The 20555-nt window shown below is 38.1% G+C and overlaps 1 protein-coding gene across 2 annotated transcripts; it reads left to right on the top strand.

Moving 5' to 3' along the window:
- Window positions 1–589: 589 nt before the first annotated feature.
- mgrn1a (mahogunin, ring finger 1a) lies at window positions 590–20060 on the top strand. 2 transcript variants are annotated; one of them, XM_036573082.1, is made up of 18 exons: window positions 590–711; window positions 921–1028; window positions 1370–1488; window positions 1584–1672; window positions 1822–1968; window positions 2688–2805; window positions 3603–3669; window positions 3769–3812; window positions 3946–3993; window positions 4635–4703; window positions 5140–5299; window positions 6634–6746; window positions 9270–9496; window positions 9985–10099; window positions 14637–14682; window positions 15183–15299; window positions 17511–17553; window positions 17722–17813. In XM_036573082.1, exons 2-17 carry the CDS (start codon window positions 941–943, stop codon window positions 17546–17548), a joined length of 1605 nt encoding a protein of 534 aa, XP_036428975.1. In that variant the 5' UTR covers window positions 590–711; window positions 921–940; the 3' UTR covers window positions 17549–17553; window positions 17722–17813. The 2 variants fall into 2 exon arrangements, with proteins under 2 accessions (XP_036428975.1, XP_036428974.1); XM_036573081.1 differs by lacking the exon at window positions 17511–17553 and having other exon boundaries at window positions 17722–20060.
- The last annotated feature ends 495 nt before the right edge of the window (window positions 20061–20555 follow it).

Here is a 20555-nt window from a genome sequence, read left to right as displayed (position 1 = left end):
GAGTCTAGTGTACACCACGTATGCGCAGTCCCGTTAATGCTTTTTCCTACCACTCTGCGTAGATTTAAATGATGTGATGGCAGTAGGGAGAAGCTATATCTAATACGATATTTATAAACACTGCATAGTTGGACTACTGGAATCCTCTTTCTTTCCATGTGACAAATAACATATAATTCAGCCGTTTCTGTATTATCAATTATTATAATACCTGCCTCATGCTGTCAGATGCCAAAGCATTAAAAAAACACGTAACATTTTAATTTTATCACAGTGAATTTGAAGGCACGTCAATAAATGTTTTTTTTCATAGTCCTGATAGACAAACGTTTACTATAACAGCAAGCGATTTAATTTGTTTATTTTGGTATGATTTACGCTTAACCCTTGCCAAAGGAAATGTAACCAGCATTTTAATTGCATGTATGACTTGGATACCTAATAATGGAGAAAATTAAATATATTCACATGTTATTGCGCTTATGTTTATAGTATAGTTTTATTTTTTAATCTGTTGCGATGCGCCGTTGAATCTCGGGCCCTTTCCTTACTACATATCCCACAGTTCTTAGCTCCATGAAATCACGCATCTCGCGGTGTAGCTGGTGTTGTTTCCACAGAGGGGAGTCACTGGTGTGGTGTAGAAGTATTGTTTGTGGTCTTTCTTAGACCTTATTTTTAAAGCCAGTCGTTTCTCTAACGTCTGTAGGCGTAAGTGTACGATCTGTACAGTATATTTAGTCGTTTTAATGCTTTGGAGGGTCATTCTGACGCAAAAGTGCCGTTGAACCTAACATTTTTAGCAGACAAGATGGGAATGCGAATGCATCTTTAACGGATGAAGCAAAACTAGCAAAATAAACCAAGCAGCTTGCCAGGATTGTCTTTCTTCTTTGGTCCTCATATTTTCGTATTTTCAGGAGTGAGGCCGTATCTAAAAATGGGTTCAGTACTTAGTCGAAGAATTGCTGGAGTTGAAGACATCGATATTCAAGCTAATTCAGCTTACAGATATCCCCCCAAATCAGGTAAGACGTGTATGATAAAACCTTTGGAAAAAAAATGAACAAAGTAAGTAATGACAATGCCTAAATATTTACTATGGCTATCTGTCTGTAATAACATGATTATTAATAAACTTAAACTGTGAATTATTTCCGTCCTGATTTTTATGAATCGGTTTTGCTTGCAAAAATATAGCATACCTCTCCTCCCAATCTCAGTATATTCCCTTTGGTTGTAACTGATAGCAAATAGTGAACCTAGTGGGTGTTACACCAGCAGTTATGAATCAATCATGCAACTTTCATAATCCACAGGTGTTTCTTTGTCTCATGTTATGAACTCCCATTCATCATTATCATTTCAGGAAATTACTTCACCAGTCATTTTTTCATGGGAGGGGAGAAATTTGACACTCCGCATCCTGAGGGATATTTGTTTGGGGAAAATATGGATTTAAACTTTCTAGGCAACAGACCTGTTCAGGTAAGCAAAACAGAATTTCCTCAAGTTACATCTGAGTATGACTCAAAACTGAGTCATCACGCCTCCTTAATGGATACATGTACTTCTTTTCCTAGTTTCCCTATGTGACCCCTGCACCTCATGAGCCTGTGAAAACCCTGAGGAGTCTGGTGAACATCAGGAAAGACTCTTTACGGCTTGTCAGGTAGTTTGCCTCTCAAGCTTGAGGCCAGATATTTCATTCTGTCATACTCCTTTAAATAACTTAATTATTTTGTCTTGTTTTCCAAGTAGTTACTGAATAACAAACTTAAAGATTTGGACACAAACATAAACTCTGCCTTTTGTTGTCAGGTACAAAGATGATGCTGAGGGCACGACTGAGGAAACTGAAAATCCCAGAGTTTTATATGGTGTGGAGTTCTGTTTTGATACTGATGCTAGAGTTGCCATAACAGTATATTGTCAGGCCTTTGAGGAGTTTTCTAACGGAATGGCAGTGTAAGTTTCTGTAGTAAACGGTACACACTCTACACTGAAAAATCTAAAGTATTGAATTTGCTTGATTCAAATATGTACATCATTTCAACGTGAATAAGATATTTTGCATCCAGATAACTTTGTCTTTAGGTTACCTATTTTTTGCTTTAATCATGTTAATATGCTGTATTTTTTTCATGTGGAAATGGTGTACACGTTTGAATCAAATACATATGGTGCATTACTTTTTTCAGTTCACAACTTCTTACAAAATAATGCAAAACTTTGACTTGGACAGTTTTAGGAATAAAGTCCCAGTTTTAGGATAGATTATGCTGCAAATGCTGCAGTGGTTTTTGTCAGTTTTGTGGAAATGTTACAGGTCAGACAAAGCATGTGGATCGCGTAGTTGATGAGCTAAATAGCCCTGAAGTCTTGCTTCTGTTACCCGAGTTCAAGGAAATACAACACTGCCTTAGCTAGACAACAGATCCCTTAGTAGTTTCATTGATGCCATAGAAACAACAGCACAAATCGTACTGGGCTTTTAGTTAAAACGAAAAGTAAAGGGGGCTCTCCTTAGCTTTAAAGATTATGTTTGTGATCTGTTGACAGGTGGTTACTCATAGAGACATGCACAATTCATTTGAATGTAGAATATATGTGAACTGTGTAATCATTTTGACTGGGTATTTGTGAAAACTACTTAATGGTGATCATGCTAATGTTTACCTTTAAAGGTATACTCCTAAGACACCAGCTCTGGTCTCTGAAACTGTCCATTATAAGAGAGGGATAAATCAGCAGTTTTCTTTGCCATCCTTCAAGATTGATTTCACTAAATGGAAGCCAGAGGAGGTGAGAATCACAAATGCTAAACCATGTCAACTTTGCTAATAGCTGTGCAATTTTTACAGTCTTACAGTTTTTTTTCAAATAAGCTGTGTGTGGATTGTTTCTGTGAAATGAAATAATTAATGAAACAACACTGACTGTATTTACTCTTCATGTGGGAAATTGAAATGAAATACCTATAGGTTTGTTAGACAACAGTAATAATAGTGCTATTATTAACAGTCCACTGTAGTACCATGGAACTGACTGATAAAAAGGTTGATCCTGAATTCCATTCTATTTTTATTTGTTCAAGGTAGATATGCAAGAACTCTATTGTAATACTGAGATATACCTCTTTTAACGGCACACAACAGAATTTTTAGTTTTAGCATTACTGACAGATTTTCCATGTGCTTTTTGAATGCTTAGAAAGTTTTGAAAGAACCGTCCAAAAAAAGCAGTACTGCATTAGGTTCACTTTGGTGTAATTTTAAGAGGCAGAACAGAACAAAACAGTCCAGTCAAAACAAGCTGTCAGGTTTGTAAGACATTCTTTTATTTTGAAGTACCTGTATTTAAGTAGCATGGGTTCTTTATTAAGGCTCACTTAAATATCATCTCAGACATGTGATACACTTGGAAAAGATTGTAAAATGGAATTGTATTGCCCTGCACTTGTCTGTTGTAGTAAAGCCTTTTAAATTTGGATTTGAACCATAAATTACATGTAAATGTCAGACTTAGGAGAATTTTGTATGGGGGGCGCTTTTGACAGTTTGAAGTTACACTTTGAAAGTGCTCTTTGTCTTTTTGCCCAGTTGAACTTTGATCTGGACAGAGGTGTATTCCCTCTGGTGATTCAGGCAGTCGTTGATGACGGAGATGGTAGGCCTCACAAGTTAACCTTTAGAGAATTATTCTCTCTGTGAAAATGTTGTGCCAAGTTGCACTGGTTCATAGGAACTGTATTCTTTACTTCTGCAGATGTCATAGGACATGCTCATGTACTTTTAGCATCATTTGAAAAGGTATGTAGTATTATATTCTGAGTAATTTTTTGATCAACTGTGAATGTTAAATAGTATTACTGAGCATAAGTGCTAAGTGTGTCTACTTTCATGGTATGATTTGACCATGGCATTTTTTTTTTTTTCGCCACAGCATGTTGATGGCAGTTTTTCAGTGAAGCCCTTGAAGCAGAAGCAAATAGTAAGTGTATTTGGGATATATGTATGGGACAGTAGTGTATTTGGTCACAGTAGTGACTGATTTTCATACATGTTAGAATATTTAGAATTAATATGTCACAGGACTTCTATTGTCATGGCTGTAATCTTAACAAAAATGTAACTCTTTGTTTCCTTTTATTTTTGTGGTTCATCACTCTTGCCCATCTATGAAGAGACAATAATTAAAGCAAGTAACATAATGGAACTTCATCAGTATTGACTACTGTATTTGAGGAGAAAGGGGAAGTATTTTTGAATAGAATTTATTGAAAAATAGAATGGGATATTGAATAAGAGGACATAAACATAATGAAAATGATAATATCAGAAGCTATAAATAGAGGGACTTGACATTATGTAAGTGCGAGTGAACTGCATGCATTGCGTACAAGAAATGTCGTCAGCAAAAGCACTTCAGGGTAAACAGCAGCTGAGTGGCTGTAGGCTGTAGCTCTTTACTGCCCACTTCTGGTTTAAATGTGCATAGGCTTACCTCATAAAAATGCTAATAGAGTGCTTAGTGCCTTAGTTAATTATTACTTCTAAAGTGTTAGTATCAGATGACTCCTGTGAACTGCTTAAGTATAAATAAACTAATCTTGTACTAATGCCATCATACAGGTTGATCGAGTGAGCTACCTTCTCCAGGAGATTTATGGCATTGAGAATAAGAACAATCAGAAGACAAAGGTAAATCCAGACACAGTAATAAAACAATAGCATGTAGGCACATCATAAAATGATTAGGCCTTGTGCTGTCCCTGCTAGTCACTACTACTGAGTGTTCCTGCTGACATGTTTGTCTCCCTGAGAGTGCTACATGATGTATTGAAAGTTCAATGCGGTTGTTAATTGAATACTCTTAACTTCTTTTATTTATTTTACATTTCAGAAAAAAAGATTGAATTTGATAATCAGATGTTAATTATGCTGTAGCTATTTTTCTGTGTTCAGTCCAATATCCACTGGGTGTTCAGACAGTGACAATGATTTTTGCTATACTATTGTTTAGATATCGAGCTTTGTAATGCTGATACTTATCAGTATCAAAGTCAAAATTCTGGTATTATGACAACCATACTCCATATTCTTTTTGTGTTTTTTTGTGTTTTCTTTCTTCCATCAGTCTCCAGAGGATGAGAACAGTGACAACAGCAGTGAGTGTGTGGTGTGTCTGTCAGACCTACGCGATACACTTATACTCCCCTGCAGGCACCTATGCCTCTGCAATGCCTGTGCGGACACCCTGCGTTACCAGGCCAACAACTGCCCCATCTGCCGACTGCGTAAGTGTCTCATTAATCAATGCATAAATTGTCCTTGTATTTGGCCATTGGTATTATAATGGATCTTGTAATGTTTTGGAGAATAATAATATACAGCAGACAGAGCCTTGGCAGAGTGCTGAAAGGATGCATGATCATTTTTCTCTCCATGTTGCTTTAATGCTTTAATTTTTTTTCTTTGTATTAATGGGATGAGGCTGTGAGTAGACATGCAATAGCTGCATGTGTGGCGCCTCTTGTGTAACTGACATTTTGAAAACAGTGACACCTGCTGGAAAGAGTAGAATAATCTTTGGTGCAGTGTCACTGCATGTGGCTTGAAAAGATTTAGGCCCTCGTTTCTTTTAATCTCAAATCATTTGATGTCTTTGCAGCCCGCAAAATTGTTAAAATTGCCTCACTGTAACATTGTATTCTCTCAGTTCAAAACATCTCCTTTTCAAACAGAACAAAAAAGTGAATGAAATTCATAATAGTTTTTCGCACAGCAAACTACAGGGAGTTGTTCATTCATTTTAAGTACACTGAAAATGACAACTAAAATGTGGTTATTGCATTAGTTAATGACTACTTCAGAAGTGTTTGTTTATGTTTATAACTGTTTTTGTAAATGTGTATAAAGAAACCTGTTACTGTTTTGTGTTTATGGTCACTTGTCAGCATAGTGAGATACATACAATACAGTGTCAACCTGTCGTAGTCTGCGGTGATAACTTTTCTGAATACTTACAATTTTTGTACTTGTACATGAAATAGAATAATCTCAGAGTCACCATGGTCTATACCTGCTTAAATCACTGTTTAGTGGGAGACATTCTTGTAAGAACCAAAGAATTACAAAGAATATTATAGTAATGTCAACAGAGAACTGAGACCTCTATGTAATGTCATAACAAGGGACAGAGTATAATTTTTCATATTTTGGCTAACCGCTAACCTCTGTGGAAGTCAGATTTCTGTACAATTTGTACAATTGTTACAAGAATGACGTACAGGATTGCAAAATGTGATATAGGCCATTGGAATATTTACAACAGTACGTGTATTTATAGATATAGTGTCTGATTTGTGTGTTTTCAGGTTAAAACTGGTGGTTAACAAGACAACAATTACAGTTTTGATTAACAGTACCCAGTGGGGAAAAAAAGGATGCTCTTTGTCTAGTCTACCCTTTTGCAATTAGAACAGCTGTGGAAATTTTCTGCTAAAATAAGAAGATGGTAGCATTTGGGAAGTGGCTGCTTATGAAGATGCAGCACCTGTGTTTGCTTTATTTGTAGTGGACTAATTAGCACTGTCTTTTTTCCTTAAATGGTCATTCTCTTTGTCACCAGCCTTTCGTGCACTGCTCCAGATCCGTGCAGTGAGGAAGAAACCAGCTAGCATGCTCTCTTCTGTCTCCTTCAGTCCAGTGCTCTCTCAGAGCTCAGACCACACAGAGAATACGGTATATAACATACACATGCACACATTCACACACATCAGGGGTGTAAAAATGCATTTATGAATTAACTTGTTCTAATAATATTCAATAAAGTATGCACTATTTTTTTTAACCAAAATAAAAATCTCAAGCTATTTTCAAATGTAAAATGCATTGAATCTAGGCCTATGCCCTGTGGCAGTTAACTGTGTTGCCAGAATTCAGAGAAGAAGGCATCAGGCTAAGCTAAACAGCTTTAGATGGTAAAATGTGTGTGACATTTGTAATTCTGTTCATTATTACTAGATTTATTACAGTTTTATGGCCAAATTAAAGAAGATAATATACCCCAATTCCTTAAAAGTTGGGATGCTGTGTAAAATGTGAATAAATGTAAATAAACAGAATGCAATGGGGCTCCCAAGTGGAGCAACCCTCTAAGCATTGGCCCTGTCATCAGGAGATCGCGAGTTCGATCCATGGTGATGCTACAGCCATCCGTGGCCAGGAGTCCAAGAGAGTACAATTGGCCATGCTCTCTGGGTGGGTAGGATGGCCCTGCCTCTCCCCCATCACTCAGCGCGATGCTAGTCAGCGCAGGCGCCTGTTAGCTGATGTCACAGAACTGGCGGTTGGCACTTCCCTCCAGGCGTGTTCGGCTGTCCAATGATGTTGCGTGAGCGGCAGTTTGAAAAGATGCGGTGGCTGGCTTCACAGGTCTTGCCCTCCAAGCACTGGTGGTATCGTGTGATTGGGGGAGTCCTGACTAGTGGGTGGAATTGGGTATGACTTAATTGTGGAGATAACTGTGGGAAAAATGCCCCCAAAAAAACAAAAACAATAAGATGATTTGCAAATCTCATAGACCCATATTTTATTCACAATGGAACAGAGAACACATATCAGATGTTGAAAGTGAGACATCTAATAAAACTGCTGGAGGAGCAATTTTCAACTAACTCACATGACTGGGTATAAAAAGAGCATTTTAGAGAGGCAGAGTTTCTCAGAAGCAAAGATGGGCAGAGGTTGACCAATCTGCTAAAAATTGTGAAACAATTTCAGAAAAATGTTCCTCAACATAAAATTGCAAAAACTTTGGATATCTCACCATCTGCAGTACATAATATCATTAAAAGATTCAGAGAATCTGGAGAAATCCCTGTATTCAAGGGACAAGGCCGACGGTCAGTATTGGCCGCTCGTGATCTTCGAGCCCTCAGGCGACACTGCATTAAAAACAGGCATGATTCTGTACTGGAAATCACTGCATGGGCTCAGGAACACTTCCAAAAACATCGTTTGTGAGCACAGTTTGCTGTGCAATCCACAAATGCAAGTTAAAGCTGTATCATGCAAAAAAGAAGCCATATGTCAACTCGATCCAGAAACGCTGTTGTCTTCTCTGGGCCAAAGCTCATTTAAAATGGACTGAGGCAAAATGGAGAACTGTTCTGTGGTCAGATGAATCAAAATTTTTAATTCTTTTTGGAAACAACGGATGCTGTGTCCTGTGGACTCAAGAAGAGGGGGACCATCCAGCTTTTTATCAGCATGCAGTTCAAAAGCCTGCATCTCTGATGGTATGGGGACATCTGGAAAGTCCAGACTTTTCACCAGTAGAAAATATTTGGCACATCATGAAATGAAAAATCCGGCAAAGAAGACCCAGGACTGTTGAGCAGCTAGAATCCTACATCAGACAAGAATGGGACAACATTCCTCTCCCAAAACTCCAGCAATTGGTCTCCTCACTTCCCAGGCATTTACAGACTGTTGTTAAAAGAAGAGGGGTTACTACACAATGGTAGACATGGCCTTGTCCCAACTTTTTTGAGATGCGTTGCTGCCTTCAAGTTCTAAATGAGTTACTGTTTTTCATGAAATGGTAAAATGTCTCACTCTTTAACATCTGATATGTGTTCTGTGTTCTGTTGTGAATAAAATATGGGTCTATGAGATTTGCAAATCATTGCATTCTGTTTTTATTTACATTTATTTACATTTTACATTTACCCAACTTTTTTGGAATTGGAGTTGTACTACAACCCCAACTTTTACTGAACTGTGTTTTTATTATGTTTGTTAATTGATATTAAGCTCACATTCTATCTCTGTGCTTGCTCCCACATCTGCTTGAGAGAAATAGACTGCCTGAAAATTACCAGGAGAAAAGTTATACTCCATTCCCTGGGTATAACTTTCTACAATGGTTATTTTCCACACTGTTATCTGCATGAGATGATTCTATTAGCAGCACAAACCTAATTGAATTGTTTCCTAAAGAATCTTAATTGAACTGACATGAATTGTGAAGTGTTAGATTTACACCCCTAGCACATAGACACACTTTCTTCCTCACTACACCAAGCCTTTGCTTTTTAAATAAATCAGTTTGCCCTCTCTGCTCTGTAGCCATGTCCCTAATACAATAAAAAACAGAATTGATTGTGCTTTGTGGAACTGTGTTTGAAATCTGACTCAGTGTAATCAGAGACCTGAACAGTGTTTTGCTTTGGCTCATATTTTGACCTCATGTATCTCTAGAACTCTGAGAATGTCCCTCCAGGGTATGAGCCAGTGTCCCTGCTAGAGGCGCTAAACGGGGTGCAGGCTCTTCCACCTGCCATACCTTCAGCTCCTCTCTACGAGGAGATCCAGTTTACAGGTGAGGTGGGTGACCCACTGAACCTGAGCAGACGACAGCAGAGCATGATGGAGCACAGTGCAGACCCTGCAGCACTGAAAGGCAAAGGGAGCAAATCACCAGATGGGTAAGAGCACCTAAAACATGTAAAATATAGCAATATGTTTAACTAATAATTGCTACATTGGTACACTAGGTGCCAGTGTGCACCATTTACTTGCCAGATGGGGAAAGAATAGTCTTGCAGTTTATTCACAACACAAACCAGTGGGACAGTTAAGAGTGTTAGCTAGCGAGCTGTTTCTTTGTTGATGTCATTGTTTTTTGTTTATATTAGTGTTATGTTTATTTTTATTTGTGTTTTAATTAAGTTTACTTATGTTCTGTCTTGACAGTAAACAATTTTGATTCATAAACTGCATGAGTTTTTGTTTTCAACAGCATTCATAGAACTTCAGAAAATAATTATTGGTAATTATTCAAAAAGGATTTTTGACTATATTGCCCAGGTCTGCAATATGTTTTAACATTGTATTTTACAGTTTTCTTTTTATCCCTTGTACAGTGATGACCTTTTTGTTTATGTGATCTTGATGCGTGCTGCGTGTTCTACAGATCCGTATGCTCTCCATCGTCTCCTATCCAGGAAGAGGAGGATGAGGAGAGACTGTCTGAGCTTTCTGATGCCCAGCCTCGCACTGTGCTGCCCTATAGCCCAGCACCCACCGAGGTCCGCCTGCACCTTCACATGTCTCTGACACACTTTATTTATGACCTCAATTCCAAATAAGTTGGGACAGTATGTAAAATGCAAATAAAAACAGTGACTTGCAAATACACTTTGATCTGTATGTAAATGAAAACAGTACAAAATGTGTAAAGGGCAAGGCCAAGAACCACAATTGAATGCCTGTGACCTTTGACCCCTCAGACAGCACTGCATTAAAACCGGCATATTTATGTGATGGTTGTCACCACATAGGGCTTGGGAATGCTTTTTTTTTGGGGTGGGGGGGTGGGGGGATTTTTTCCTCCCATTTCTCCCTAATTTAGTCATATCCAATTCCACCCACTAGTTAGCACTCCCCCAATCACACGATACCACCAGCACTAGAAGGGCGGGGCTAGCACAGGCTTTGTCCTAGTCCTGTGAAGCCAGCCTCAGAGCCGTTTTTTGAGGAGCCTGGCCACTTCCTGTATTTTCCGTTATATCAAAAACATGACTGCAAAATGCCAGAGAGTGCCCGTGAGTGAGTCCTCAATGAATGGGAGTAAATGGAGCTCAGTGGCTAAAAACGAAACGTTAAAATAGTTTCTAATTACTTGCCCAGAACTTTCCTTTACTTTTAGAAAGTAGAAGGACCTATTTAATTAAAAATGCAAAGAAAACTTACCTGTATATTTCCTTTTTTTCTACAGCAAACAGGTTTTGGGCAGCAGGACGCTAGCATTACTGCTACTGAGTGCTGATTGGTTGGTGAGCGGAGTAGCTCATTGGCTGTTTGCACTCACAGACGTCATGGACGTACATGAGGCGCCATTTTAAACTCCTATAACCTGTTAAAATGTTTTATGCTGTTCATTGTTCAGGAAACGATTGAATTATTTTACATTAAAATGGTTTAAGTATTTATAAACCATGATTTTGCTCAAATGCTCCATCTTAACCCATACATTTTGGACTCGCTCAGGAGCGCCCTCTAGTGTTTGAGAAACCGGAAGACATTGCAGTGGTAATTCTCCTCTCTACAAGTTCTCTGCCAGCCACTGTGTCTTTTCGAACTGCCGCTCACGCAACGTCATTGGACAGCCAAACACGCTCGCGCCAACAGATGCCTGCGCTGACTAGCAACGCGCTGAGTGATGGGGGGAGAGGCAGGACCATCCTATCCACCCAGAGAGCAAGGCCAATTGTGCTCTCTTGCACTCCCGGCCACGGATGGCTGTAGCATCACCAGAGATCAAATTGGAGATCTCCTGATGATAAGGCCAACGCTTAGCTGGTTGCCCTACTCGGGAGTGGGCAACCAATAAATATCGTTCTTAGTCAATAAATATCGTTCATCACTGTATCCACAAATGCAAGTTGAGACTGTACTGTGCACAGTGGAATCCATATGTCAACAACAGCCAGAAATGCAGCTGACTTTTCTGGGCTTGAGCTCATCTGAAATGAATTGATGCACACTGGAAATATTTATTGTAGTCTGACGAGTCAACCTTTCATATTGTTTGTGGAGATAATAGAGCTGTTTTCTGGGCCAAAGTAGAGAAGAATCATCAAAATTGTTACCAGCATGAAGACAGGTCTGTCATGCTATGGGGTATATAAAGCCAATGGGATGGGTAACTTGCACTTCTGTAATGGCACCATTAACGCTAAAAATATATATTTACATGTTGGACCAACATATGCTGCCTTCTCAACAACGTCTTTTTCAGGGACATCTATGCTTATTTTAAAATGAGGATGCACATTCGGCACATTACAGCAGCGAGTGCTAGAGTGGACTGCTTGCAGTTCAATCCTGTCTCCCATGAAAAATGTGTGGTGCACTATGAAGTGCAAAATATGACTATAAAGGCCTTGTACGGTTGCGCAAGACTTGTATACCCAAATGCTTTCAAAATTGGTCTTTAGTCCCTAAAAGAAAAGATGATGAAACGTAGTCATAAACATTCTCCGGTCCCAATTTTTTTGGAACATGTTGCATGCATCAAATAAAGTCTCAAGTTTTGTGTTTTTAAATTGCTTTCAATTTAATGCAGGTCAAATAAAGTTTACTCATCACTGCTTTTGGGTTTTATTAGCATTTTACATACTGTCCCAGCTTTTTTTTAATCGAGGCTTGTATATAAGCAGAATAAATTTCACCTCAGTGATTTGATTTGATTTGGCTATGATGCTTTAAGAAGCAATTCCGTGTTTCTTAAAGCATCTCAAATTTCCCTACAGTTCAATTCAGCTTGTTTATGTTGATATGATTCAGAATTATTAAATATATTAAATACATGAATACACTGACCGGCCATTTCATTAAGTACGCCTACCTTGTACCTACACTCTTTGTCCATTTTATCAGTTCCACTTACCACAAAGGGGCACTTTGCAGTTCTATAATTACGCTTGTACCAGTGCAGAACAAACTAAGCGTCATGGCAGTGCTGAGAATGATCCACCACCCAAATAAACCTGCTCTGTGGTGGTTCTGTGGGGGTCCTGACCATTGCAGAACAGGGTAAAAGGGGCTAACAAATTAGGCAAAGAAACAGATGGAGTAAGTGGACCTGATAAAATTGACAAAGGGTGTAGATACAATGTAGTACACAGTAGTGGAATAGAGACAATAAAAACAATACACCAGCTTTTTTTTTTATTTTTATGTTTGAATATATATTTAATGTTTGAAATAGCCCAAGAACTTTGAGTGTATTCTTAATATTATTATGATTGTTTTATTAATTATACAACCCTGTTTGCTGAGCAGAATGTAAATAAAAAAATGATGTGCAAATCATTTAAACGCTATATATAATTGGAAATAGTGCAAAGACAACATATACAATGTTGAAATGGAAAAAATGTGTTGTTTTTTTGAAAAATATATGCCCATTTTGAATTTGATACCAGCAACACATATTAAAAAAGTTGGGACAGAGTAACAAAAACTGATGAACTTTTGAAAAAAAAAGGAAAAAAAAAAGAAAAAAACTGATGGTTAATTGACAACAGGTCAGTAACATTATTGGGTATAAAAAGAACATCTTAGAGAGTCTTTCAGAAGTAAAGATGATGAGGAGTTCTGTGAAAGACTGCCTGGGCACATAGTGTAACAATGCATAATATCATTAGAAGACTCAGAGAATCCAGAGAAATCTCAGTTTGCAAGCGTCAAGGCCGAAAACCAGTATTGGCTGGCCATGATCTTCGGGCCCTCAGGTGGCACAGCATTGAAAACACACACAGTTCTATAGTAGAAATCACTGCATGGGCTCAGGGAAACTTCTGAAAACCATTGTTTGTAAACACAGTTTGTCACTGTATCCACAAATGCAAGTTAAAGCTCTGCCTTTCAAAGAAGAAACCACATATAAGCAGGATCCAGAAACGCCGCCGACGTTGGCCTGAGCTCATTTAAGATGGACTGAAGCGAAGTGGAAAAGTGTCCTGTGGTCTGACAAATCAAAATTGGAAGTTATTTTTGGAAATCATGGACACTGCATCCCTTGGACTAAAGACCATCTAGCTTGTTCTCAGTGCATAGTTCAGAAGTTAGCATCCGTGTTGGTATGACGGTGCATAAGTGTATATGGCATGAGTGACTTGCACATCTGTGAAGGCACCAATAATGCTGAATGATATATACAGGTTTGGCAACATATCCTGCCATCCACACAATGTCTTGATCAGGGAAGGCCTTGCTTACTTCAGCAAGACAGTGCCAAACAACATTTAGCATTTATCACAATTGCATGACTCCGTAGGTGAAGAGTTCGGGTGCTAAACTGGCCTGCCTGCAGTCCAGACCTGTCACCCATTGGAAACATTTGCTGCATCATGAAATAAAATATACAACAAAGGAGACCTCAAACTGTTGAGCAGCTGAAATCCTATATCATGCAAGAATGGGAAAACATTTCACTTTAAAAACTTAGCAATTGGTCTCCTCTGTTCCCAAGCACTTACAGAGTGTTGTTAAAAGAAGAGGTGATGCAACAAAGTGGTAAACATGCCCCTGTCCCAACCTTTTTGAAACGTGTTGCTGGGATCAAAATGAAAATGGGCATATATTTTTCAAAATACAATTAACATTGCTGTTGCCACATGTTATGTTGTCTTTATACTATTTTTATAAATACTGAGTCTAAATAATTTTTACATCCTTGCATTATGTTTTATTTAAACTTTGCACATTGCTATTTTTTGAAAATTTTTATATCATCCTCAGATTATTCATTTTTGCATAGTATGTACTTAGCGTATATGTATGTAGTATTGTGGGTGAGTTAATTTTAAGGGGCTGTTGCTGGCTGTACCGTAGTGGTGTTATAGAATAGTTCATAGAAGAAGGCTCTTTAAAATTTATACAAATAAATTAAGAGTTTATACAACATTGTGTTTTCTATGTCACAGTTTTTCTTTGTTACAGTGGTACTCTGTTTAAAACTGTTGATTCATTGGAATCAGGAAACACACTGGTAACAGCACATTACTGTCACAGCTGCTTTGTACTCTAAAGGTGTTTCATTCTCCCCCACCTCCGCAGGGAACAATAGATGGGGAAGCCTCTGAACCTGCCTCTCCTAACACAGGTGAGTCTGTAAGTAAGGGGAAGTATGTTCTTCCAGTCCATTGTCTAAGGCTGTTCTTCTGAGTTCCAATTGAAATGTGTGTTAACAACAAATAAGACATGCATGATTCTTAAGATGAAGGATGAGCTAAAAATCAAACTTTTTCTGATACTGTATGACATGTTGCTATCTTTAAAATGGACAAAAGCACAAACTAAATTCAGGCTTCAGAATTGCTATGTCTGTTTTTTTCTGCTATGCAACATCCTTTTGTTCATTTTCATAGATAACTGTCATGCATTGTCGGAAACCATATAAGCAAGTCTGTTTGAGATTACTTAACAGATCAACGCGGTCTGGAACAAGTGTAACATGATTTAGGCATGCATTTACTAAGTGGTGGATATAAGCTTCCTATTTTTGTTAGCTGCTTTAGAAAAGCTTTAGAAAACTTTGGATACAAAACATGTCTGGTTGAAGTCTGGTGTATAATAGTTCTTATTGTGTGTGTGTGTGTATAGGTTCAGAGAGCAGGACTCTGGGCGTGTCTGTGAGTGAGATCCTGCAGGACTGTCACAGTGCCCGCAGCAGCTTGAGCCGCACTGAGAGCGACCCCTCAGCTGACCTGGCCCTGCCTGGTGAGTGGACACTCTTTCATCAACACTCTGTGACACTCCACACACCGTCCCTGCAGTGCCTGCTCTGATTCTCTTCACACACCGACACCTTCAGCGCCTAACAGCGCCATTCTCCACACTACAGTCCAGCACCTCTCTACAACCCACAGACTTGTCTTACAATGGCTGTATTGCTGTGTAAGCCACAAATAACTGATTTTTGTCAGCATACTTTTGGTGGTCACGCTGCAGACTGTCAGCCTGCAGAGCAGGGAACTGGTCAATTCAGGATTTGCTTTGCAGCGCACAATCATCTCTCCAGTGCCATTATTTATTTCATGATCAACAGTTTATGTGAGGTGAAGACAACTGCTTATTGTGCCAGTGGTCTCTAACATGCATTTACTTGCTTTATATGTTCTCTTTTCTCTTCACTGTATTGCTTGTAACAATGGTTCGGCAAATTATTGAATATACGCAGTTTTCCCCAAATGTAGTTAATCAGCCAAGACGTTTGGTATTCAAAATTTCCATCTTTAGTTTTGACCTGGAGCCCTGAACATGAGGCTAATGTAGCTAGCAAGTAATGGAAACTTATGTACACCAGTTAGCTGTGTTCCTAAAACATCACACAATTGCATCGACCTCTGTTGAGTTGTTAAAGGGCCCGTGTCCTACATTTTTCTTGTATTTTAACTTTTCCCCACTTATAACATTTATGCAGTTTTATATGCCAAAAACAGTCAAAATTTTGTTTACATGGTTGTTTTCCAACCTCTATTTATCACTTAGAGTTAAACAAGTTGTTTTTGTTATTATGCCTTTAAGTCTGATGTATGTAAATGACCTCTGTTCTGATTGGCTGTCCTGTATTCTGTCTCATTCAAAAAGCAGTCCAGGCTGAAACACGTCTAATGGACAGAGCTGAACTGCTGAATAGACAGATATTTGTAAACGGGGGTGTTCAATCTTATCCATAAAGGGCCAGTGTGGCTGCAGGTTGTCATTCCAAAAAAGCAGGATCTGACCAACTGATTTAACAAGTGTAAGGTGTCCTTCTGCTCGTATGGAATGCAGCCATCTTTTTGCAGATAAGATTGAACACCACTGATGTAAACACATTTGTGGTTGTGACATCATGGAAACAGTGAAGTCAAAACAGGTTGTTTTTATAGATTTGTTTCCATACATGAACTGTATGGAGTTGAGAGTGAATATTACATTTTGAAACTTCAACAGTATTACATACTATATCAAACTCAATTTTAAAGTTTTCTATTGTATGTATATTGTATTTCTATTATATATCTATATATATATATATAGCTAACCTGCTAAATAATTAACCCTACTGCTGGTTTACAGAAAGACTCGTGTCTTTTGCCTTTGCTGTGGTCTCAGCAGTGAATGTAAATCTCTTGGGTTAAAAAGTTAAAGGTTCACAGAAACAGCCAATATCTGGCTCAGCTATGTACTGCACACTTATTAGCCTATACAGCACCATCAAATCAAAGTGTGCTCATGTTACGCACTGACATTTAAACAGGCTACCGAAACTAATGCCCAGCAAAACATCCAGGAGCTGCACAACCACACGACTCCCCGGAATAATTAAGTTGGCGGTTTTATGTATAATTTAATTTTCAACAAGTCTTATTCTAGATTCTAATTAACAAAACATTATATGCAACAATATTTAAATAAATGGAAAAATATCCAGACATTACAGTAAGAAATGACTGTTCAGCAAACTTGCAGGCCAAGCTTGTAAAAACTTCTTGTACAAAGACATACTTGGTGTTGATTAGATAAAAGACAGGAACACAGAAATGAAATGAAAGAACATGAAATGAAAGAATCTGCAAGAAAAGAACATACTAAACACTGAATGACTGAAAATATTAGTTCCTAATGCTGTTCAGGTAATCCATAAGGGCTTAAGGAAAAATCTGATTGCTGAATTAAATATCCTCTCTGAGTGATAGGAGGAGTACATAAAAAAGAGGGAATTAAGTTTGTGCTCAGAGATCTTAGAACCCTGCTGTAATAATTCATTACAAAATGAAAAGAAAATTGTGTAAATTTGAAATTATGCCGAACTACCATTTTAAAATGTTTGGCTGAAGATGGCTTTGACTTACTTTCACACCTTGATGCTTGAGTGCTGCTATTCTGCTGTTTCCTAACCTTTCCTCTTTTAATCTAACCTGGCCTTATTCTCAACTTGCTCAGCATCTGAGTCCTGGTCTACTGCTGTTGAGGAATGTTGACAATGGTACGTGTATTACTACGAGTGATCACTTGTGCTAATTTATCTTTTTAAAACCTTGGTGTATTTGGTTATTTTCAGAAGGTGAATGAATATTAACCAATATTGAGCTTAAAATAGATGGGTTAAGTTGTTCCTGTTTCTGCCTACATCTCACTCTGGTTATCTGCTCAGGGTCATCTGGGTCCATTGAGAGTCTGAAGAGTCAGAGCACCAGCAGCTCCAGCCAGCCTCTGCTCTGCCTCCCCAGCAGTCTACACATGGAGGACGAGCGCCTCAGCCCATAGCAGCAATGTGCTTTCCTCCGCTTTCATTAGCACTTTTTCTCCTCTTAGAATTTATCTCTAAGCCTCCTCTGCCTTCAGTCAAGAGTGTCTTACTCAGAAACAACATACCACAATCACTAATGTCTGTCAGTTAAGCAACAGAAGGAGTGCATTATCATTAATAACATCATGGCTGGGACTTGGTCACAGTAGATCATCACAGCTGTAATGCTATTTGTGATAACATACAGTCTGTAGTGTTTTATGCAAGGTAAAGAAGAAGGTAAGGCAAAGAAGCACCAAACATTGTATAAATATATGCTTTTAATATTTAGCAATTTCTTCCACCAAAAAGTAGTTCCAGCAGGTTAGAGTAAGGTGACCGTTGTTGCTGCTTAGAAACCAGTGGTTAGCGGGAATGAGACAAATACATTGTGAAAACCATGCTGTTATCAAATGTAACACCACAGGTTGAACAGTTTTCAACCAGTGAAGCAAAAAGTTTTGGAAATACCTGTTGAATGAGAGAGGCTTTAGCTGTCCAAAATTCTTTCTGCCAGAATATTGTGTGAATACTTTAGTGTCTTCCAAACTACAAATCACTAAGTTTGGAAACTTGATTCATAGTCCTCAGGTGCTGGATACTGCAGATTTTATTTTTGCCTGCACTGGGTTTCCAATCGAATCAATTGCAGAATTTGTTCACTTTGCGTGCAAGTGATGGAAAAATGCAGGACCAGATTTGATTCAGATTGGGGCCAGGTTAAAAGACAAGAAGGTTTATGAAAGGGGTTTTAGTTAGTTGTGTGCATGAGTCTAATTTGATTATTTACTGGCTGGTGTAAACGAATAATCGGTAGCTCAGGATGTGCATAAAACTATCATGCACTTTGTGGCCAGCTTTCCGAAATAGACCTAGACTAGACTGAAAACTCTAATCAAATACCTGTAATTAGAATAGTATACCTTCGAAAATAAATTTAATCAGATTGCAATTGCCTTTTTTGTGGATTACTATTTTTAAGGACCTTTTTGCTTAAACAATATTGATAAATCAGCCCATTATTTCTTAATTTAGAGTAAACTGCAAAATAGTCATGTCACTTGAACTGACATTAATAATTATGCATAGTTTTATGAGAAAGGAGACATAAGGGGGAAATTAGGACTGTGTCTTCACATGATTCAGTCTTTTTGAAACCTTTTTACCAGTTAAGATGTGAAACCAAACAAAGCTGTTAAAATAGAAATACTTCAAAAGTACCCTAGTAATCAGGTGAGATTTTACTTTTTAAATCTTAAAGTTGCAGTACTAAACTTTGTAGTCAGATAATTTGTAATCAGTACAAGATTACATTTCTTAAGTCCCTACACTTCTTAATCTACCAGTCAACAATGATGACGTTCAATGAGGAGACATCCTTGCATTACAGTTTAGTCCCAGACTAGACGGACCCATAGCTTCTCATTTCCAAGTAGTTTAGAAGGGTATGTTTTTGTATGCATATGCTATGATTTAGCATAATTAGACATAGTAAAAGCTAACAGAAATACACCAGAGAGCTGACACATGAGAAGAAACTCGCACACCATGTTTACAGATGACATGACAGTCCCTTACATATACTGCCCTTACTGAGCCTGTAAATCTCCAGTCTCATTGGACTCTTCATTCTTACCCATTTCTAATCTGATATCAGACGGTAATTAGAACCTGTGACAGTGCAATCATGTGGTCCAGTCAGTTTCTTGTATGCCTTTTATTTCATTCTTTAAGTAAGCATCTTTTTGTGGTCTGAGTCTTTTCTATTATTTTGTATTGACAATTGAACACTAAGTAATATTTCAGTCTGTGATGCATTGGATATATTAATTGTGGAGCTTATGTCTGAGCCTGTATATCTATTTGTGCCTTAGAGCATATGGCTGTCCCTTCTGGTCTCTGAAATGTGCAACATGGGAAGCTGTAAAGCTTTAATTATAGTCAATTGAAATGGGTTTCCCGTACATAAATGTCTTTTTCGTGGCAGAAATTAAGTCTAGTCTCAGATCTAAAGAGATTTTTGAGCAGAAGAACTCCACTGCATATGAAATGCAATATGTCAAAGACTAGACTAAATCTCTGTCCAACAGCCACCCTGGATTGACATCTGTCACTTTTTAGTCATTCACTGCTGCTGGCCCCTGTAACAGTATTGTACATTTGTATGTAGATGAATCATTTTATCATAAAGTGCTGTAAACAACTATGATGTGTCCCTGTCTTTGAGGCAATTATTTATGTAGGCCTAGTATGTTTTTTTTAAAACAAAATCAATGGTACATGGGTAATGATAACAGACATAATGGTATACACAAAGAGTAGTGCCACTACACATCAAAATAATTTTCAAAATGCCATTAAAGGTAATAAAAAATATATTTGAAGATTTTTTTATGGTTTTTGGGAGAATATGATTCAAATAAAAACTAGCACTAAAACTAGCTCAGCAAACTAAAAACAACCGTTAGTGTTAATTGAATTTAGATTTGACAAGAGAAAGTAATACGACACAAAAGACATCAAAATGAATGAATGTACAAAGCTGAAATTGGCCTCTACGAATTTTCCGTTCCACCTTAAATGATGCAGCAGTCAGGCGCCGGTGTTACGGTAAATTCAGTTCCCCCTGTTCCCCCTCATTGCGCATGTGGAAATCATGACGTCTTCAGTTGACGTTTGTGTTTGTACCGTTATTTCGC

Source organism: Colossoma macropomum, unplaced genomic scaffold (assembly GCF_904425465.1).
Source record: "Colossoma macropomum unplaced genomic scaffold, Colossoma_macropomum, whole genome shotgun sequence".
Lineage (NCBI taxonomy): Eukaryota > Metazoa > Chordata > Actinopteri > Characiformes > Serrasalmidae > Colossoma > Colossoma macropomum.
The sequence above is the reverse complement of the archived record's forward strand: the minus strand, read 5'-3'. Positions and strand labels throughout refer to the sequence as shown.